Here is a 23,242-nt window from a genome sequence, read left to right as displayed (position 1 = left end):
TTTCTGTGGAAAGTGCTTTGGGGAGAATTCTGCTCAGATGTAGAATTCTCATCGGCTGTACTAAGCTGAATTTGGGGGAGTTACATTAGGATGGGTCTTTTTTATAAGATACATTCCCTGGGAAACTGATTTAGCTTAATGATAGAGCGTGGTAATTATTTGCTGCTTAATTGCGACAATTTAACATACATTCCATGCACTTGGATGTATTTGGTTCGAAGAATTAAGTAAGTGGTATTTAACCAGTTAAGTGTGCGATATCATGTCCTTCACTATTTAATTGCATGCAAGTTGCAAAAGAATATTACTAGGAGGTGGAGCAGAGGGGCGGCAATGCAAAACGAGGAGAACAACGTACAGGCAGTAATTCTTGTGCAGTCCATTAATCAGGTTCTTACAATAAGGTTACCAGATTTTTTTCAATGAATCCAGGGACACTTTTCAACTACAGTGGATTTTGTATGGGACTGATCTGTAAATCCAGGGACTGTCCCCTGGAAATGGGGACGTCTGGTAACCTTATCTTACAATTCATCCTTGGATTCCATTTAGGCTTCCTGCCACAACAGCAGCTTTTCTGAGAATCTGTCATTTACTAGTACAGACTAGTACTAGGACTAGTAGTACTAGTCCTTGTAAAATAATAGTGGTTTAATGCTATGAGCTAGAGAGCAGTGCCCTGAAAGAGGGACACCTATTAATTAGTCCCCTTCCTCTCAAAATTATAACATTGGCATACATTCAGAGACCCTGCCCAGGCTGCTGCTTGGACCTCAGTGGCCCAGCTGATGTCCCAGGTGGCTTGAAATACTGCACTAATTTCCATCTCACAATGCCATTCCAGCACATGGTGAAAGGAAAAGCAAAATGGTGCCACCAAGCCAGATGGTATGTCAATTGCAGCACCTCTGCCTCTGCCACTGCCACTGCCGCTGCCACCACCATTGCAACCCGCTATACCCACTGGGACCCATCAGCATAAAGAGTGGGGAGAGGAGTGCCACCAGAGGGCACATTGCTGAGACACCTGTCCAAACTGATCCTGATCCTGACTTAATTTCATTATGTATGTTATGGAATTACATGTTTGGACATGGTCTCAGAAAGAGCCTTACCTTAATATAAGCAAGTTTCTGCAAAATATTTGCGTGTCGAGGTCCCCAGGGCCACCCCAATAACTCACACATGATACAGAATTTTTTGTTTAAGATTTTTGGCATAATTTTGGCCACAACTTTATTGAAATACAAATTTGTGAGTGGTTGCTTAGGCATTGGTTGCGACTATCTGCCCCCACCATGGGGGAGAGATTGACATGTCGCACGATGCGAAAGTCAGAATAGGGGAATACACTTGGGGGTTACGCGGAGCAGGGAACCTGCCCTCACCCCAAATGCAACCAGGAGCTCATTGCTATGGCCCGAGCCCCCTTGACAGAGTGGACAAGCAATAGTTAGCCCCCAATTCCTTTAACGGAATCCCTTGCAGCAGCAGCATTAGAGGGGCAGGCGCTCAACCTACCGAAGGCAGGCACTCAACCACTGCCCCTCAACCAACCAAACCATAAACCAATTCCTAACCGCAACCTTACAAGTTGTGACAATTTGCTACGCAGTAGGCAAAAACCAAATGGCCCCAGCCAATCAGCCAGATGGACAAAATTCCTACCAGGCTCCCGCTCCAAAGCAGACGACCCCATGACAGGCATAGCAAGGTCAAAGCGAACAACCCTAATTCTAGGGAGGGGGGGACGGGCACTCCGATGCATGGTCGAAAAGAGGAAGCCCTAGCCTCGTGCAAGGAGTTTTAGCATTTCTGGCTGTCAATCAACAAATGGCAACATTAACGTCTTCCCAACAACAAGGGAAGCCCCAATCACATCAGTGGCCAATGAACAATTAGCCCGCCCCCAACTTTGGAGTGTCCTGGCGGCCCCCACCGCAACACGTGCTCTCCATGAAGGAGAACACGCTTTCCCATACCTTGATGTCCACAAAGGAAAACCCACAACTGATTGATTTGGACCATTTCCCCCCAGCGCTTCAATCGAAAAGGCTCCCAGAAGCATGAGAGTCCCTGCCCTTAGGTTTACAACCAAAAATACACAACACAAAAGAGGAGGAAAAAGAATGGGAAACGGGGAATTGGAAAGGGCAGCAATTCTCGAAAGTTCTTGTCTTAACTAAGTTGGGCTGGAGCCTCATGGAGCCGGTTTCTCCGCAGAACCGATGGAGTGGCTCTGCTTCCTATCTCTCCCATTTGAGGAATGACTCTTTTTAACAACTGGCAGCTGGGGGGTTTCATTGTCGCCATCCTAGGTTCTAGCATGTGTAATGACATAATCAAGCAAGTTTAATACTGAAGGAAAGGAGGATTAAGATTAACTTTCCTTCAGTGTTAAACATAATAACAGCTTAACTGGGAAATGGGAGATGTTCCCTAGCCCTGTTCTGTAAATGTCTGGGTCTCAAGTCAAATGCTTGGTGATTTTTCTGCCCCTAGATTAGGCCGCTGGTGGGAATACTTGGCTCCGTCTCCATAGTTTTGCTGAAGGTCATTAGTTCTCAAGGAAAGAATTCCTGACAACTAGAGGTGTTTGGAAAGATGCTGCCGAGTTAATGACTGTAAAAAAAAAGATTTCTTTGGTTTAATAGACCCTTCAGTTGTGTTTCTTTTCTTGAAGCTCTTTCTTCCCTAGAGTTAAATAAATACCTATGTAAATGTCGCAATACTACCTGAGAAAATGAGATTAGCTCCAAGGTTTTGGTTTGGCGACAGCTATTCAGAATAAAATGATTTTGTGTTCTGTATAAAAATGGAGAACCATAGCTATCATTCATACTTTCTTAATATTCTAAAATGTCTTCCATATTTCATATGGGTTTTTTTAAATTTACATGTAAGTGATAATTTTGCTTGTTGAACTCCAGTTTTTGAGTGACATATCACAAAGATACTCCCAACCTTGTATTATAAAGATGAACACCTTGTTTCCTAAAACACTTTGTATGTTTTAATGTTCTTTTATTTCTAATTTTAATGAGCATTTAAAGTTAAAGACCTAAGTTACTTGGGCTTTCCTCACCATTTCAAGCATGAAAAATTATTTTTATGAAGAATTCTATTCAACTGAAAATTCACCTGTCAAATATTATCTGTTAACAGGTTTTATCTGATTAGTGGAGGAGTTCCTTTTATTATATGTGGAATTACAGCGGCAATCAACATAAATAATTATGGGATAAAAAACTACGCAGAAGCGCAATTGTAAGTATTTCAGTATGCTTTCAGGCTGTCATATCCCATCATCATTCCTGCTAATAGAGAACTTAGATGGTTGAGTGGTTATATGTTTGAAAGTGAAATGGGGCCACCCAAAAATATACTTAGGGGACTGCCTAGATATGCAGAAGTATATTCAATTGTGATGTAAAAGAAAATCTGGGGTGGCTGGCTGAGGGGAAACAGCCTGACAAGTACATGTGGAGTCCCAGAATAGTGATTGCTATGGAGCCTCTATACATGGGGCGGGGGAGGGGGACTTCTCAAGAAACTATAGAGAGAACATCTGAGCCACTAGATCTTTAGGGGTCAGGCCCTAACTACACATTACATTTTTTTAAAATGCTAACCTCAGGGGCAGGCAATGGGAGGGTATATAGTTGCAAGGAGGTAGGTTTTAATCTTTCCCCAGTGACATTCCTGGGGTAAATTGCCACCTCTCACACTGCCCTTGGCAGTAAGAGAAATGCACTCATTGGCACCTACAAGTAAACATCTCCAGTTCTCTGATGCGGCTGCAAGGCCTGCAGTTAATGTATTGTGTAGTTAGGCCAGGCATAGGCAAACTCGGCCCTCCAGATGTTTTGAGACTACAATCCCCATCATCCCTGACCACTGGTCCTGTTAGCTAGGGATGATGGGGGTTGTAGTCCCAAAACATCTGGAGGGCCGAGTTTGCCTTTGCCTGCATTAGACCTTCACCTGAGAGGGAAACAAAGACAATATGGGGGGGGGGGAGAGAAAGACAATGGAGTGGGTGGAAGTGGCCTGCTCCAGCCCTGTACAGTTTATAGAGAATATTCTGGAGGAGAAGGTTAAGGTTAGAGGGAGGGAGGTTTGGGATATAAGGTCAAAACAAACACACACACAAACGTGCGCGCGCACACATGTCACTGTTGTTCAAGGATGTTTCAGGAGGAAGGGAAGGGAAGAGAGCAAGTGTAGTGGTTTAAAAGTCAGCCTAGGGCTTGGAAGAGCTGCATTCAAATCCTTACTAGTCACAAATCTCCCATGTTTGCCACCTTGCACTCCTTGGAGATTTATGTAATACTGTAGAACATAAATGAACATTTTACCTTGTCCAGAACAGTCTCCCACTAGTATAGCTATGGGCCTGAAACTGCCCTCTCCTCCTTTTTAGAGGAGTCCCCGCTTATACACAATATATTTGTATTTCTAATGAACTGTGATAGATAGCTTAATATTAATTAAGTGCCGCCTGAGCTGACTGGATTAAAGGCTGGTTTGCCACCTGCTTTGATTGAGGTTTTTTCTTTAAAAGAGTGGGGAAATATTGACATGTTACTTTTGTCTGCTGCTCTTCAAGTATCTGAGAGTGGCCTTGTAGCTTTATCAACAACCAAGGGAGGCTGCGAGATTCACAGCCAAGGAATGATCTGAAACTGGATTTCCTTCAGCTCAACTCAACACTCTAGACAGTGCATCACAATGGCGCTTTTCTGAATCTGGAAATCGCATACAAAGAGCACAAGCTCCAGGCTGTGTGGCCTGATGTATGCTAAATTGCTTTTTAAACTTTACACCCCTCGTTGTTTTCTTAGCCCCCAAGTATCAATTTTCTTCTTTTATAGAATGGTTTGCACACGGGCTCAACGACCCTTCAAACAGCAGATGGCTTCTCCTGGGCTTCTTGAGAGAAGGAGAGTAAGGAGAATGCCAATTAAAAGTTCATTTGCTAAAAATATACATGATTCAGAGCTCCAAACATGCACAAGGCTCAGTTGCATCAGGGTGCATGTCCCTGATCAGTGGACCACTGGCTTCTCATCAGCATTTTGTTCAGTGCTAACAATGCTGTGAAGGTCATGTATTTCAGTTCACGATCAAGCAGCCTTCACCAACCTGGTGCCCTCCAGATGTTTTTGTACAAAACAGCTGGAGGGCACTAGCTTGGTCACGGCTGTGCTAAAGCATTGGAGTAGAGTGCTCTTGTAACGCCCTGGCATATAATCATTATACACATTTTTAACATGTAAGGCAATGAAAGCAAACCGCACTCTGACTTTATGAAAATGCTTTTAGTAAATTCCTTTTTTTTAGAAACAAGACATTAGATGAGTGAAGAGCTCCAGCAGACTCCTCTAACCAGGGCGTTGGGGAGGGCTGCTACTCTGCAAATTCTATCATATTAAAACTTATTTATTTCAGCATGTGTGATTAGACAATCACTTATAATCAACAGGGTATTAAAAGATCTCATTATTTATGTTCATAAATTTGCGAGAGACTTTCCCTTTGGCACTGTTGCAGAGGCTGTACTACTTTAGTTTAATCACTTTAATCACAGGCAATCAATACCAGATATCACAATGTGAGCAGAAAACCATGAAGCAGGTGGGGTGATAAAATTGCTTAGGAGAGAGAGTGTGTGTGTGTGCACTACAGATTAAGCAACAGCACAGTGGGTTGCGTGCCTTATTCATTTTTAATAACGTTACTACAGAAAACGTAGATGCCCCGACATTAGCGTGCTCTTTATGGAACTGATTTTTGAAGTGTCTCCTCTTGAAAATAGCAGCATCCTACCACTGGGGATTGCTGCAATATTCCTTGGCATAAATTGCATAGATCTTGATTTCTTTTTTCTTTTTTAAGGGATGCACATGTGGATTCCTGTGTTGTTTTTATTGGCTGAAACTGTTGATAAGCATTTGAAAATACCTGGATAGTTTTGTGTGCCTAAGAGCACAGCATAGATTCAAAGGTGTGTTCTTTCCAAGTCCAGCCAAATATATTTGGTAAGCCCAACTAGCTGTGCAGCCTGATCAGAGAGGGTTACACCAGCATCCTCGGTAACGCTAGAGGAGAGGCCTTGTGTACCTGAAGGAGCGTCTCCACCCTCATCGTTCAGCATGGACACTGAGGGCCTTCTGGCAGTTCCCTCACTGCCAGGGTTCAAATCCTTCACTCAGCCTTGAACTTCATGGCGAATCACTGCTTCTCAGCCTAACCTACCTCACAGGGTTGTTGTGGGGATTGAATGAGGAAGGGGGAAACCATGTACACTTCCTTGGTCTCAGTGGAGCTTCCTCCACCCACCCAATCTGCTTTGTTAGGGGGTTGGTCAGGAGAACCCCCAGAACAGATGTGGGGAAGGGAATCAAGCATAAATGCTTGCAATAATGAAACAATTAGAAGAACACGTTCAATACTACTAATGTGTTCAAAACTACTAATTTGATTTCATTTTCTTTAAATCTATTCTTCCCCTCACCCCATCCCCTTTTACAGTTGTTGGATGGCATGGGAGCCAAGTCTCGGTGCGTTTTATGGACCAGTTGCCTTCATTGTCCTGGTGACTTGCGTTTACTTCCTCTGCACATACGTGCAACTGAGGCGTCACCCGGAGCGCAAATACGAGTTGAAAGAAAGGACGGAAGATCAGCAGAGGCTGGCAAGTCCTGAGGTTGGCCACAGCCACATCACCGATTCTGGATCTGTCTCCCAGGCGACATGCTCAATGATGTCATCTTCCTTGTTGGAAAACGAGCACTCATTTAAGGCTCAGCTCCGAGCTGCGGCTTTCACTTTGTTCCTGTTTACCGCCACTTGGACCTTTGGTGCACTCGCTGTTTCCCAAGGACATTTCTTGGATATGATATTCAGCTGCCTGTATGGAGCATTTTGTGTTACCTTGGGGCTCTTCATCCTTATCCATCACTGTGCAAAGCGAGATGATGTCTGGCATTGCTGGTGGTCCTGTTGCCCATCTCGGAGAAACACATATTCAGTGCAAGTTAATGTCCGGCCAAAGGTTAACGTCAACGGGGAAAGCCAGGTCCATGTCCCGTGTCTCCAAGAATCACCTTGCCCTGCTAAATCTGCTGTTTTTAATCACCCAGCTGCTAGCCACTGCAAACTTACAAATCTACAAGCTGTTCAAAACCACGTCAACTGCCTTTCACCCGTCACGCCGTGCTGCGCGAAAATGCACTGTGATCAGCTGCTGGAAGACGATGCTCACATTCATGTACACAGCGAGGGAACTTTCAGGCCCAACATGCACATCCACAGATGCTTGAAAAGCAGAACTAAACCACGCTACTTCAGCCGGCATCGGTCTGCGGGGGAAAGAGAGTACGCTTACCACATTCCTTCCAGCGTCGACGGCAGCATCCACAGCTCACACACAGACAGTCCGCACAGCGCGCATGACGGCCAGACGGGCCACAGGCGGGCGTGTTGTGCGAAAAGCGACCCATATCCCACCATCAGTCAGCCGGAAAGCAGCGATGCAAGTACTGTGATCTACAGTTGTGCCACGGTGCCAGAGAGCGAGACAGCGCACCATGCAGCTCATTTCGAGATGCACCCACGGACCCAGTCTTTACCATTTAGCACAACCAGCCACAATGGGATTCTAAAGGGGAACCTGCACGAAGCCATGATCTACAGTTCAGACAGTACAGGAAATATCAAAACGGGGCCCTGGAAGAATGAAACTACTGTGTAGTTGGGCAGCTCAGTCCTTCTCCTTTTGCAGCTCAGACCATCTTAGGCTGCAATCCTATACACACCTGGGAAACGAGCGCCATTGGACTCAATGAGGCTCACTTCTGAGTAGACATGCATAGGATTGCACCGTTAACCTTTGTTTTCCTTCTAACCTGAGTAAGATTCTACATGTTTGCGTAGCGCATCAGTAAATTGTACAGGTTTCTAAACCTATTGTTTTCTTAATAAGAAGAGGCTTTTAAAAAGTAGCGGTGGTTTTGAAATTATTTTTAAAAGAATTATGGGGCATAGTTGTGGGGGCTGGGGGTGTTGGAAAATAAACCTAGGGAGTAGAAAACAAGGCAATATCCTTTGTTACCACTCACAGTAATGTTTTCCTTTCCTTTAATTTTATTATATATTTTTAACAATTCTGCATTAGCATCAGCCACTTTGAAATGCGTATCAGCCTTTCCTTCGTCATTCTTACGATAGTGAAAGAGGAGGAGAGATTTCTAACCAGGTTTAACACAGCTCCTTAGACCTATGAAGACCACCTGTAGCATACGGCCTGTAAAATCATGTAGTGTACAGTCGCTGTTACGTCTCTCTTCTGCTGGAGAGGAATACTAGGTAACGTCCCTTGTTGACATCTATGGTGCTGTGTTGGTTGTTACTTCTTTTTGTTCCTCTTTTTTATTTTTATTTTTTGCATGACACACAGGTCGGGATAATACCATTTGCTGTTTTCTAGTGTTATCATGTGTGAAATGCAGGGGCAGGGGAACAAAAAACCTTATTGTAAAAGGCCGTGGCTATTCATGTTGGTATTACTCTAGAGCATTTTGAATCTATGAAAAACGGGAGGGGAGAGAAACCCACCACTGCACTAGTTTTAAGTGGCACAATCCTTTGTATAAGGTTATATGATAGCTTTGATAAGGGTCCACTCTAATGTCTCTACAGAGCATGCACTATTCATTGTATGTGGCACTGTGCAGTGTAATAGCAGCTGTCTCCATGAGTTTCACTTCTTTGTAATTATGCCTTCTGGAACCAACCTGCAAGCTGTTCTATAATTGTCTTTTTTATAAACAGCACCACCAAGTACAGTTTATCATTAACTCTTTGAGGACTACAGTCATGCACTTAACGAATTACTTAGGGCACCATCCAGCCCAAGTTCAGCATTTTGGAGGACCATTGCTTTTAATGGAAAAGGGGAAAACACTTGATGTGCTTATTAAATCTACCCCACTGAAACCAATGGGACATCAAAGTACTGAGTTTTTACTGGATCCTTCCCTTCATCTGACTTGGAGCTGTGTTCAAGGAAAGACTTGTACATGCAATACTAATAACAATGTAGTCCAGAGTACTCAAATAAAGGGGAATCTATAAATTTTTAAGACTGCATTTCTTTTTCTTTCTTTCTTTCTTTCTTTCTTTCTTTCTTTCTTTCTTTCTTTCTTTCTTTCCTTCCTTCCTTCCTTTCTTCCTTCCTTCCTTCCTTCCTTTTTAAAAAGCCCCTTTCTAGGGAGTGAGCCTCACTGAATGCAGTGGGCCTTACTTCCAAGTAAGCGTGCATAGGATTGCACTATAAAGAAATATAATTTTAAAGATATTTATTTATCATTTCCACATTTGGGGTGAAATCCTTTCCTTCCTATGCCCTTCCGTCCTCTGCCAAAGCAAATTCAGGGTTGTCTGTATACTTCCATGCAAATTTGACCTTCAATTGCATGACTTTTCATTGAGTTATTCTGCTCAGCTGCAGGATATTTTAGGGTCAGTAGCATTCTCTATTCAGGAAGCTTTAGGCAAAGGATTGGTTTTTTTAAAAAAAAAACCCAAATACAAAATAGATATCCATGAACTTCTGGACACAAGGCTCCAACTGACAACAAAAAATAGAATTATAATTACCCAGGTTTTTTTTTTTAATTTAAAAAATTTCAATGGAGTCTAGTTATAAATTGATGACCTAAAGTGAATGGCACTATACAGCCACAGAGGGCAGGGCAGAAGGAGTCTTCAGCAAAAAAAGAGAGAGAGAGCGTCATATTTCCACAAATACAAAACAAATGCAACAAGCACAATGTTATATGGCCGCCAAAAGAAAATTTATAGACATATCACACACGTTCCAAGTATCCATTACATTAATTTAGGCAGTTCCCTGGGGATGTGCATTACTTTATAGGGGATTATTTTGTCAACATCTTTGCAGAGTTCAACTCATTATGTGTTCTTATCAGCATGTTATGAATCCCTCCCATTTATGATATGTAAAAATATATTTCCTTACAGTGTACATAACAGATGATTATTATAATTGTTGGAATGTTATATAAAAATGTGTGTCAAGATGAATGTGTTCTGCAGTGTTTGCAGGTGGGAATTAGTACTCAAAGGGTTAATGCTCAGTATCTGAGTGCAAGGAATTTCCTTTTTTTTCCTTTCTGTATTTTTATAAAGTTAAAATATATATTGTAAATTACAGCAGATAATGTATCCATTGTGTGTGTGTGTTGTTGTTGTTGTCGTTGTTGCTGCTGCTGTTGTGTGTATCTTTCGAAGGTAAACAAAGCAGAATGCACTAGGTGGGTGTTGAGTTTTGAACAGTATTCAGCCTTTTTATGATTGCTTCTTTTAGATGATGCAAAAAGGGGGGGGAAATACCTTGAGCTTTATAATGTATATGCTGTATATGCTTGAATTGTCTCAGATCTAAAATACAGTATTTTGCAACGTGTGCATAATATAATTTCTTTTTCATCATTTCCTTTTTCCATGTATATGTTACTATCATCCCACAACATCAGTGCAACTATATAAGCGTAAATATTATATTAAATGCCACATCTCTGTATCTCAGTGATATTTATAATACTCTGTAATAGCTAAGTCATAGAAGGTCTCTAGAATTATGCAAAATAGTCCACACACACACACACCGAGGTCCAGGCGAAATAGTCACATTTCAGGAACAAAATCATTGAGGTTCTCCAGCTTGTGTTTCTATTGCCAGTGTTGTTCTGTCCAACAAAACGAGAAACTACATAATTCAATGGGTGCTGCTTTCCACAGACGATCTTCTGTTACAGACCTCTCCTGAAGATTAACATTCAGTATTGATGATACAACTTCCGTATTGTGTCTGAATATAAAGTTAGCAAATACTTCTGGGCTAATTTGGAAACCATGTTATGCAATAATCTGTTTGCATTACTTTTTTTAAAAGAAAATATACAATATAATTGCAGAGTAGGAGAACATGATATTAAATAAATTAAAAAATGTTTTGTAACATCAGATGTGACCCACATTCATTTTTGCGCTTTTGACTCTCTCTTTTTTTTAATACAAATATTTATATAAAAAGTTAGTTTCACTCTTTTGTTTTTTTCTGCTTATGAGCATAGTTTATGTGTTTCATATGCTCCCTTGTCTCAGTAATCTTCCCTAGCTGAATGAGGAAACATATCTAACCCAATGCAGAATCTGGGGCAGCATACCATAACCTGTTTAAACAAAACTAGAATGCCACTGAACACCAGGATCAGGGGTGGAGTCTGAACTCATTCCTTGGTCTACCAAACACCTGACCAGCGGAATTCCAAGTTCTTTACCAGGCAACATGGGTGGAATCCTATATACTGCATATATACTTTGCTGCATGAAGGTATTCATGTAGCATTCTATGGTACTGATTGTCTTTTAGTTGTGGGCATATTACTTAACAACTCATTTTTTAAACAATTTGCTTCCAGTGTGAGACAGTGTGCCAACCATGTGAGCCTTAAACTGTAACTTTATGGAAGAAGCATTTTGACAGGCACAGTGTGAAATACTGCGCTGCCATCCTGTGCTGTAATGCAAGGTACCATTCGTGGATTTTATTTTCTCTAATTAGCTGCTGTTTCAAGCAAACATTTTCAGATTTAAAGGACCATTAAGTAAGCACAACATTGGCCAACCCCATTGGCCAACTGTTCTTTATCCCATGCATAAGTGCAAACCCATTTTGTCCAATATTCAAAATTATTTATATTTGGTCTACTATAGGCAGTGGGATGCGGTAACTATTATGGCACAAGAACGTGAAAGTTGCCTTGCTGGGTCGCATCGAGATCCATGCAGTCTAGCATTCTTTTTCAGGCAGGGGACAGACACCTCCAGAGAGCTCGTAAGAAGTACACAGAGATCATATCTCAGGGAGACAGGACTTTTCAAAGCAGGGCTCTGCCATCTCTAAACAGGGATGGGATAGGATACTGTGTCAGGCCCTGAGGAGTTGCTACCAGTCCATGTAGACTGAGGTGGGAAGCATGGCCAAGAGTCAGGGATTATGTGGGTTGTAGTCTAGCCATATCTGGAGGGTCATAGACAATGCTGGGGAAAATGGAGAAAAGGTCTCACTTGGTCTAAGGCCTATGTTCCTCTTCTCTAGTGTCCCTCAAGGGTCTTGCTTATCGAGTTCTGGCATCATGCTTTCCTATGATGTTTGGTTTAGTGTTTCCCTCTCTAAGATATTAGTGTAGTTAGAAATGAAACTCAGAAGCTGAACGCAAAATGAACTCACTTGTGACCTGTCGTGTGTGATCTGTGGCAAAGAAAGAACAGGGCTGTGCTTCCTTTCCCAGAAGAAAGGATGGGAGCTTTCCATATGAATCCCTGAGAAGAAAATCGCACAGAGACTTGGAAGACTCTTAATATGTTGTGGTGAGTAGCTGGACATACTTTTGCAGCCTTTTAGTTTGACTTTATGGGTTGTTTACTTACTATTGAAACTTCACACTGTGTCTGGGTAATTCTAAGAACCCACCTAAGCAAAGGATCTTAACATTCTTCTGAAGACCAGATACTCTTGCCAAACTGTGCTTCAAGATTAGAGGAAAGCCCAAATCTGTATAGGCGTCCGTTCCCCCACTTATGTGGCGGTTACGTTCCAGGCCCCCACATGCATAATGAGATCTTGTAAGGTGGGGGGCACCCCATTGTAATAGGGAGGGCACATGGGGCAGAGAGGAAGTGGGGGAAGAATCATCTTGGAAATCACTCAGGGCCACTGCCCAGCCTGTCTCAAGTCTGCCTGCCTGCCGGAGGGGAGGCAGTGCATGCAGCGGTGGGAGGGAGGGGGCCAAGGATGGCACCCAGCAGAGCTGATGCCAGGATGGGGGTGCAGACGGGCAGCAGAGGTGGGGAAAAGGCACCTCCCACCCCACTCTGCTGTTTGATCAAAGGCCACCTTCCCTCGCTTGGGCAGGAGGCCTGAGCAAGGGAAGGGAAATCTAGTCTTTATTTTGCGCCGACCCCCATAAATGTGATCACACATGTGTGGGATGCGTGTTAATAGGGAGGGTGACTGTACTTCAGAACTGGTTCAGAGCAGTAAGGCTCAGTCTGAATACATGCTAGTTGCCTCATTATGCTTACACTTTAACACAGGCATAGGCAAACTCGGCCCTCCAGATGTTTTGGGACTACAGCTCCCATCATTCCTGACCATTGGTCCTGTTCTCAAGGAATGATGGGAGTTGTAGTCCCAAAACATCTGGAGGGCCAAGTTTGCCTATGCCTGCTTTAGCAGGATCTTTCTTTAATGAATGTATACTTGTTTTCTTATATCTATTAAAAGGCATCTGTATCATGGCGGCATCTGACACCCCGGAACCTCGGCTAAGGTTTCCTGATTGTTAACTCACTATTCATTCTTTATCACCACTGTGTTCACGCCATTCTTGTTCTGTGTTTATAATATTGATTAATGACAAAACCAATGTTAGGACCTGGCAAGTCACATGCTACACTGGCTATGATTTTCCCCCCACTTCTATGTCATCCATTGCTGTGACTATTGTCATGCTCCAACTGTCGGAGATTAGAAATGTTTCTAAAGCTCAGCTTTGTGAGCCACAGGTTCATGTCCTATTTTATTTGAGGAAATAGACAACTTCCATAAGTAACACAAGAACCATCTGCTTTATTTCATTTCTGGAGTCCCCAAGGTGGCATCCATTGGCACCACAGTCCCCTGACACCATCTTTGGTACACACCACCAAATTCCCTCCCTTGAAGAAAAACAAGATCTGGTCTTTGTTTGCTGGTTTGGCTGATTGATTGATTGATTGATTGATTGATTGGGGGTGCTGTCTGTTTCTGGGAAAGCCTTGTCACATTTTTGTCTATGTTATATTGGGATGTGAGGGTGTAGGCGGTTTGTCTATTTTGTGGGGCTCTGAGCATTGCTGGTTTTTCCTTCTGTGAAATGGGCATTTGAGGAGTTCAGAACAAATGAAAAACCCGAGCTGCCATTTGTTGTGGGGTTTTGCGGGGAAAGCTCTGGGGCAAAAAAGAAAGAGTGCTCGGACACTGAGTTTTAAAGTGCAGACCTGTGCCTGGAAAGAGTGGGGCAAAAAGGTTAAGTGTGGATAAGTCCCACGATGTGAGAGAAAGGATTCTTAAACTTTGACATGGGCAAACATGACCTTGTCACTATTCAGAAGCTTTGTTCTTTCTTCTACTTGTGTTGACCTGAAAATGCAAGCTGGTCTGGAAGCTCTGCTTGCAACATATTGATGGTCAAGATGACTCCTACCTAATCGGTAGCAGCTGTAACACTGAGCTCATGTGTGTTTCACAAGCTTTGATTTTATCCAGAGGCCCCAGGCATAACTAGAGGGGGAGGTAATGGTTAATACCAGCCAACTGTGTTCCCATGTGACATAGCCTGCCTGGGCCTATAAAGAGTGTGTGTATCTTTACTTGGGTGTGAAAAAGCCATCTTCTTGTTGTGGAGTCTGTCCCCACGGAATGCTGTGAGCAGAGGCAAGGAGGGAGCTGCTGGACCTTTGCTGTAAGTTTGTACCCTTCTTTAATAAATTGTTAGACCTGGGCATCTTTCTTTTCGGAATTCCAGCATATCCCAACTCCCGTGAGCCCACCTCCGATTCTGTAGGGCATTTCACTACTTTTGCTACAAGCTGGGCAGCTCTGTCAGCTAGTTCTTAAGAAAAACTTGTGAATTTCTGCTCATGGTGAACAGCCTTGCTATTTCTGAATCAATACCATATATGCACAGATCTGTCAAGTTAAGTAACAGAAACCAGAAGTTAGTGAAAGGTTTTAAATGTGGTTGTCCCTCATGATTTCAGGCTCTTTTTTATTTTTGCTCTAGATTTTAAGTTCTTTATTACATACCGTATTTTTTGCTCTATAAGACTCACTTTTTCCCTCCTAAAAAGTAAGGGGAAATGTGTGTGCGTCTTACGGAGTGAATGCAGGCTGCGCAGCTACCCCAGAAGCCAGAACAGCAAGAGGAACCGCTGCTTTCACTGCGCAGCGATCCCTCTTGCTGTTCTGGCTTCTGAGATTCAGAATATTTTTTTTCTTGTTTTCCTCCTCCAAAACCGAGGTGCGTCTTGTGGTCTGGTGCGTCTTATAGAGCAAAAAATACAGTATATTAATAGACCCTTTGGGTGATTTCCAACATTAGTCAGATCCATTGAAACCAATGTTGGTACAGAGAGTTGACTCAATAGTTTTAGATGGATCAACTCTGAATATTACTCACGTTGAATGTCATCTTTGCTCCCAAGGTAGCAAAATGCAAAAAGAGATGGGCACTTTCATAGGGTCATAAATAATCCTGCTTTTGGAAAACAGGAAGTTGCCAGACGTTGGTCCAGCTAGCTCAATATTATCCACCCAGACTGACAGCTCTCTGGGGTTTCAGAGAGAGGACATTCCTAGCCCTACCAGGAGATGCTGGCTACTGAACCTGGGACCATCTACATTCAAGGCAGATGCTCCACTACTTGGGACAATAAGCAAGGCGAAAGAGAAAGTTTGGTATTACTTAACAGCAGAAGTAAATTAAGTGTGTAAGTCCCATCTGCTTTCCTATCCATATTCCTTTGACTGTTATGCGCACACCAAGCTTTCCTTCTTCTCCCATTGTACATGCATTGAGTCTCTTTCTTTACCTTATTACATACTGCATATTTTAGGCCCTGTGTGAGTCATGTGAACTATTGCCCTTTCCCGTGATGAAACGGGCAACTCAAGCTGTAAATCATAAGGCTATTTTGAGAGCCACAGCCAAATGCAAAAGTCTACACAAGTAACCACAGAAACTGCTACTACCTTCCTCATATGGATAGCTGTGAAATAATTAACAGTACATTTAAGAGAACTTGGAAATTTACATTAACCTGAACCATACGAAGAAGTCTATTTTCTGCAGCAATTTTATCCTTCCTTACAGAGAAGCCAGCCATTTATTTTCTTACGTGAGCTGCAGCCATCTGTGTCCTGCGTTACACAGTAATAATGTTCTTTTTCAGCTGTTATACTTGGCCCTCAAACCAGACTAAATCCTGGAAATATTCAGCTGTAGTGTTTAACATGTTTGCCAAATCTACTAGATGCGTGCTTTATCTGCATAGGCTTACCGATCCCTAAGAAAAAGTCTTGTCATTTGTAGCGGAACAAAAAATATGGTGTCCTTTTAATTTCAGAGCTGGCTATTTCTTGACAAAATGTTCACTTTCCCCACATGACACAAAGGATACTCTAATCATGTATCAAATGTTGGTCTCTGTTGCCTGTGTCACGAGCAGGAATATTTATTTGAATGCTGTTCATCTGAATCTTTTCTTCAAAACGGATCCTATTTTACTTCCTTTTCATACAGGGAGAGAGAGTGTCTCATACCAACAGCAAGGGCCCTGCAGGCAGCAGTGGGGAATTGGTTTTCTGATGGTGACCTATTTTTGCAGAGAGACAATAAGATTACTAAGTTGAGGTGCAGCTGATATGATCGCCCCAGGCCAACCCTAAGCTCCTTTGCAGCTTGTGATGGAGGGTCACCTTCTCGTTTCGGCTTTCAGTAAACTGTAAAATAGACCGTAGCAAAATCAACAGTGTCCGAGGCCTCAGAGAAGCTTCTGGCCCTCAGGTTGATACAAGTCAATTATCATAAGTCTTCAGAAGACAGCTATTCTGAATCGCCAGAATATAATAAAAGCTCTGCTGAGTCAGACCCAGCATCCCGTTTCTGGCAGTGGTCAGATGCCCCCCACCCAAGAGGCTTGCAGAAAAGCAATAGCACATTCCTGTTTGACTCCCACATCTAGTAATCGGAGGTAGACTGCCTCTGAACGTGGAGGGTTCCGTTAGCTAATATAGAAGATTAGCTGTTGACCCCCTTTTGAAACCAACTGTGCCAGTGGCCTTCATCCTGTGGAAACGAACTCCAGGCAGTAATCATGCATTCTATCTGCATTCAAATGGCAGTTTATTCCTTTCTTGCGACTTTTCCTTAACTGTTACGTTCTACATTATATTTGAGCTTTCGCACGATGTAAAAGCTGCTTCTGGAACTACAGTGGAATATAGTGCCAGTTTACGGTAAACTCTAGATACCTGTATAATGCGTGACAAGAAGAGTCGTCCAGCAATGGCTCGTGGAGTGCAAGTTCACTCTGGATATACTGCTATTAATTTATTTGCCTACATCTCAGACATGTTTAAACATTCACTGCACAAATGAATTAGATATTAGAGGAAAAACTGCTGGGGTCTGCCTGATCAACAGGCAAATATTGTATAATATACTTAATACAATATATATATGACTGAACCTTTACATGTTGGGAAAATTCCATATTTGTCCCTGCAACTCATCTTCCTTCATCAGTACATTGTGACTGAGAATTGTTGACAACTATGTAAGAGGTTCATAGACATAGAATGTTTAAAAGTTCATATTGTTACAAAAGTCCAGTGCCTGCTTCCTCTCTGCCAAGTGGCAGCAAGAGCCCATGGGATCAGAGGCACACACAGAGGGTCTGTGTCCCTTTGGAGAAGGCACGGCAGAGACTGTCATGCTTTAAGAAATATGGTTTATTCACCTATTCATACCTGCAGTCTGCATAGAGGGAATCCAGATCTCACACGGCCAACAACATTGGAGGCAACCTTCCCACTGCCTGGCCAAGATTGATCTCTGCTCAGCTTCCTACTTCTTCCCAGAAGCCCCTTGCTCCAAAACTCCCTTTTCCTGTCCCCTCAAACATACCCCATCACCACACCCCTGTTTCTCTTCACACCTGAGGGCAGGGGGAAGTTCTCTTGCATTGGCAACGACCCTCAATGGGCCTCTGTTGTTCTCTTAATGGCCCTAGCATGGCCAGGCTGGTTTGCATAAGCCAGCCCAGGAATTCCCTTTCTGGCTCAGCTCTGCAGTTTGTGATTTAATCCATATTCCACTTAATCAAAATCCTAGCATTTATTCATTCCTAGGGTTTTGGGGGGACCCTTTAGTTCTATAACAATATTCATTCATATTCATCACGGCACTAAGAAACAAGCCCATGAGATTTATTTAGGAACAGGCAGGCACCGAGAAGGCTGCTATCAAGAGTCTCAAGGCTTCATAACATGTCCTAGCTCTGACAAGGACTCCACAACACAGATTAAGGCAGGTTGGTGGCTGCAGCATCGCTGACAGCTGCAAGGGAACTGTTTGCTTCAGGGGAGACTGGAGGAGAGCTGAGACCTTATGTGCCTCCACCGGTCTTCGGTCCCTCCTCCTCAAACTCTGCCTCCCCTTCTTCAAAGCATGGAGACTCCAACAGGGCCAACTACCTAGCCTCGTGCATCTCACCTGTTGTGCTCCCTGCACTGTTGGGCAGGTGCAGTAGCATGGGAGGTTCAGAGTAAGGAACTTGTAAAGATCCTGCATCCAAGTTCAACTGCCTATCAGTCCAGTCCATCCCTTCATCTGAAGGCATGGCAAGCTCAGACTTGGCCAGCTCCTCCAACTGAGCGTAAGACTGGGGCCATGACAGTTCAAAACCCTGGAAGGAGGATTCAAAGAATTCCTTCCTTTGTTGCTATAAGAACAACTTCCGTGGGCTGCCTTAGCATGTAATCTTGCCCCAACTATGCCCTGTTCTAGTTATTTTAAAGGGAGCGTGCAAGTTTCTTTTATCCCTTCATTTGTAGCCCACTCTTACTCCAAAGATCTCAGCATACCACATGTGGACCTTTCTGCAAGCTTTTCTCTTGGCAGCTTGAGATGGATGATTGTGACTTCTCCAAAGGCATCTATTTCAGCCTGGATTTTTCATGTACAAACCAAAACCTCTTGATTATTCCTTGAAGGAGTGCAGCAATTGAATTCCTCGGGTGTTTGCCACAGTAAGAGGGGGAAACGTGAAGAGGAGTTCTCCATTCTTCAGCACACAAGCATTATGTGTTGGGGAGCTGTAATTGGTCACTTATCCCTTGCTTACACATATTTGGACCTTTGCCCTTCACATCTTGTGTGTTTACCATGGGCAATCCTGGGGAAACACTCTAAAAGTTAGCTGTCACATCATGTGTGAAGCAACACACTCTGGCTCTCGTGTAGCACTTTCAGTCCAGACAAGAGGGTTTGGGGGGGGGAAGTGGCTAAAGATGGACTTGTGGTTTTTTCCTCACCCCCCCCCCCATTTCGTTAGTTCCGTTCTGTGTGTTCACGTCAGCACTCAGCTTGATCTGCCCTAGATGAGTCAACATGTCATCATCACTGCTTTGATAGAGGCCTGATCTCCAGCCCTATTCTCGTCACGACTCGGAAGCAAAAGCCTTTTATCTGAGCTGTGCGAAAGCACATTCCGCTCAGGAATCAGATTGAGGCTTTGAGGCAATCAAGCAAGAACAGTTCAGCCGAGGCTCTGGGGAAAGAAAATAAATGTTGCACTGAAGTATGATGAAATATAAATAACAAAAACAGTTCATGTTGCATAAACATCACACATGAGCATATGCCGACTGGCATGTGAAGAAGAAGAAAAGACACCCTCTGAAACCTAGAGTTAATATTTCCCCCAGGCAAAGCCACTTAGGATATTTAAGACCTTCCTTGTCCTTCACAAACCTGAAAGAGCTGGAGAAGAGATCTTTGCTGGCAAAGCTGCCTTGTACCAGCACTTCCAAAACAGAAGTTGAGTAGGTTCCTGTTTAGCTGACATAATGCACACGTCCATTACCAGCTCCAAATCTGCAAATAATTCACCAGGGACTGAGAGCAATGTAATTTTCATAAGAGAGATATCAGCTAAAAATATCCTTGCTAACAATCCATCTAGGTCCTGCATAGTAGATATTTGCTTTTGCATGAGAAACATTTTTTTCCCGGGGGGGGGGGAGGAAGCTGGCAATAGTGAGTATAAGCATTTCTTCCTGAAGGGTTACTAACTCCTATATGCGTCCATCATGCCAAAACCTTGGGCAGATCAGTAGTTTTCCTGGCAAAGGTTGCAGCTGGGCAGCAAATGTAAACAAGCCAAGATCTAGCTACTATCTTTATTTCAGGGAAGTGTTTTCATGTGAAACTACAAGATGCCTTGCCCTTCTTCTGTCCTAAAAAGCCGTGTAGACTTGGAAGACACCACACCTTTCTTTTTTCTAGAGCTCAGTTATGTTGGTTTCCACAAATGTTCTACAATTGTCTTCTGGATTATGGTTCAGATATTCTCTGAATATCCACACACCTGCTGAATGTTGGCTCTGAATCTGATAGATTTCATTGATTTGGTATTTGACCATTGGTATTAGCTGGCACTTGATAGTTGGCGTGCAATGATATTAGTATCTGACAGCACTTGATGTTGTGCTACAGTGTTTGACAAATGGCAGCTGACAGCTTATGAAATTTCATACTTTATTCTTGTCAAAAATCAGAGCAACCAAGGGAAGCCAATAACTTGAAATGCAAAGGGTCACATTAAAATACAAAGTTGACTTTGAAATTCAAAACTGGAAATTTTAGCACACTTTGCATATTAACAATTATTCGTTTCAGCTTAAACCTATTCCAACAACAGTTTTGGAAGAGACTGGCATCTGCTGATATGCAAAATGTGTTTGCACTATTTTTCATTGTTTTGAACCCTTAGTGTGAGTACACCACAAACAGACTTCAACTTGCTCAATGACTGTCCAATTCCCCATTACCTTCTCCTCAGGTGAGATGAGTTGTCTTCCTTGGGAATTGTGCTCCTCTTACAAAACATCCTTGTGAGCAGCTCTGTTTCAGAAAGCCAATAGCCAAAGCTTTATTGGGAATGGCTGAAAATAAGGCTATGGGCATGCAACTGCAGATTAATATTATGCACAGCAGAAATCTCTCAGTAAGCCAAGAGTTCAAAGCTGCTTTCCTTCAGAAGCTTCCTTAGTGATGTTTTCTGGATTCTTCCCAAAATGGATTCAGTGGGTTCAATGTTTTCCCCCCAAAAAACCCCCTCAAGGGTCCATCTCTGACAACTGACACTGTAGCAGCCCTGCAATGTGCTGGCATGCCACATGGGGAGGGTTGTGAAGCAATGACACTTTAATTTGGAGCCCAAAGCTCTGGCATTATCATGGAGTGGGGATTTCGTTGCAAAGGAGACAATAAACTATACAGAACACCAGCGTCAAAAGAGGCTCTTTGTTAAGTTGTCCCATCTGAATTACAAAATATAATTTAATACGCAGACATGTCTGTCTTATGAAAAGGACTGGGGCAATTTAATGGAATAGGACAGATTACGTGTCTTAAAGTGCAAAATTATATCATGTAATAAAGAACACAACACAAGGCGTCTCTCGCTGTTCTCCACCCCCCTCCTCGGGTTCTCTTTTGGAATCAGTCTGGTTATTGAAAAATGCAGAAATTTCCCTCTTGTTATGATGCAATTATGTGTCTCTCCCACCCCAAACGAAAAAAACCCTCTTAACTCGGCATGCATGTGTGTTGAAGAGCTCCATTTTCATGCTTAATTTGAAACTACAGAGACCATAAAAGGAATATGGCTCTTATTTGTATGACTCACTGGTTTGGAGAAAATGGAGCTTTATATCCCAGGCACAGTTTTCTGACCTAGGGCAGAGTCGTAAAGGCCAGGGAGGCAGCAGACATGCACAAGCCAGGCTTGTTACTGTAACAGGGAAACAGTAGGGGCAGGGAGAAGGAGTCGGCATCAGGCGAAAGGAATTGGCAATGCGTTCCCTTTTCCTTCTCTTACTCATGGGCTCCAGAGATGATTTTGTAGCTAGGCTGAGATTTCCCGAAGAAGAAGAGGAGGAGGAGGAGAAGTTTGGCTTTGATATCCTGCTTTATCACTACCCGAAGGAGTCTCAAAGCGGCTAACAGTCTCCTTTCCCTTCCTCCCCCACAACAAACACTCTGTGAGGTGAGTGAAGCTGAGAGACTTCAAAGAAGTGTGACTAGTGCAAGGTCACCCAGCAGCTGCATGTGGAGGAGCGGAGACGCGAACCCGGTTCACCAGATTACAAGTCTATCGCTCTTAACCACTACACCACACTGGCTCTCCTGTAGAATCGTCTCCTTCAAATAATGTAGAGTTCTTTCCTTGCTGGTGGTTTCTGCCTTCAGCAGAACTGATTGTGAGGTGCTTCCCAGCAGCTGGCCTAGTGCTAATCTTCTGTAGTGACTGACATGCCTATTCCCGCAGCAAGACTTGCGTTCTACTCCAAGAATAGGAAGCCTAATCAACACGAGTAGGAAACACTTTAAAATATGTATTGATTTCCAGAGCTGTGTGCTAAACTACTGTACAAGAAAAGACGAGTACATGGTCTCCAGAGGGAGAATCAAAACAAAATACTACTACAAAAAAGATTGGGTTGCAATTGGGAAATTCAAAATGGTACAGAGGTGGGAACTTGGGAATCCATCATGCCTACTAGCCATGGTGCCTATGTTCTGCCTCCAGAGTCAGTCAGTAATGTTTCTGAATACCAGTTGCTGGAAAATACAGAAAGAGATGGCCTCTCATGCTCAGGTCCTGCGGTAGAAATCTGGGTGGCCACTGTGAGAACAGAATGCTGAACTGAATGAGCCATTGGCCTGATGCAGCAGGCTCTTGTTATGTAGCTCAGTGCTAGAGAATCTGCTTTGCATGCAGAAGGTTCCAGGTTCAATTCCTGGCAATCTCTGGGCACACCTGGAAATGTCCCATCTGAAACCCTGCTGCCAGCCATGCTAAGCTCGTTGGCCTTGGTTTAAAGCTGTTTCCTATGTTCCTATCAAATATCACTTCCTTCCCAAGAGATGCCTGTACTGGGTGGATGATTTCCTTTTGTGGAGCGGTGGTATAGTGTGGCTTCAGCTATTTTCACAGCAAGGATGATGATGATGATGTCATCTTCTGGGTGTTTGATGTTTTGATGCCAAGCAAGTTTTTCTCTGAGAGAACCCTTACCAAATAAGCTAAGCAGAGGAAGAGGTAAGTTACATTAATATGCATGGCCAACTACCAGAGCTCTTCCATCATGCTGAATATTAAGCAAAGCAGGAGGAAAGAGGGAGGAAAAAATGTTGACTTTGTATGGGAGCCATAATCATCACATTGGTGAAGAATTCATTTTTGTTGTATAGTCTTAGTAGAGGCCTGGCTATCAGAACCACTGTTTTCAAGTGTCAGGTTTCACCAATGAAAAACA

The 23,242-nt window shown here is 43.2% G+C and overlaps 1 protein-coding gene across 2 annotated transcripts in view; it reads left to right on the top strand.

The window, feature by feature from the left end:
• ADGRA1 (adhesion G protein-coupled receptor A1) overlaps positions 1-10,518 on the top strand; it is a 313,190-nt gene extending 302,672 nt beyond the window's left edge. For both annotated transcript variants that reach the window (XM_083740999.1, XM_083741000.1), the window contains 2 exons: positions 3,166-3,267; positions 6,535-10,518. In XM_083740999.1, coding sequence (XP_083597125.1) covers positions 3,166-3,267; positions 6,535-7,756 — 1,324 coding nt within the window. In that variant the 3' untranslated portion in view covers positions 7,757-10,518. The remainder of the gene's footprint in view (positions 1-3,165; positions 3,268-6,534) is intronic.
• The last annotated feature ends 12,724 nt before the right edge of the window (positions 10,519-23,242 follow it).

This window comes from Podarcis gaigeae, assembly GCF_964106915.1.
Source record: "Podarcis gaigeae genome assembly, chromosome: 5".
In the NCBI taxonomy this organism is placed as follows: Eukaryota; Metazoa; Chordata; class Lepidosauria; order Squamata; family Lacertidae; genus Podarcis; species Podarcis gaigeae.
The sequence above is the reverse complement of the archived record's forward strand: the minus strand, read 5'-3'. Positions and strand labels throughout refer to the sequence as shown.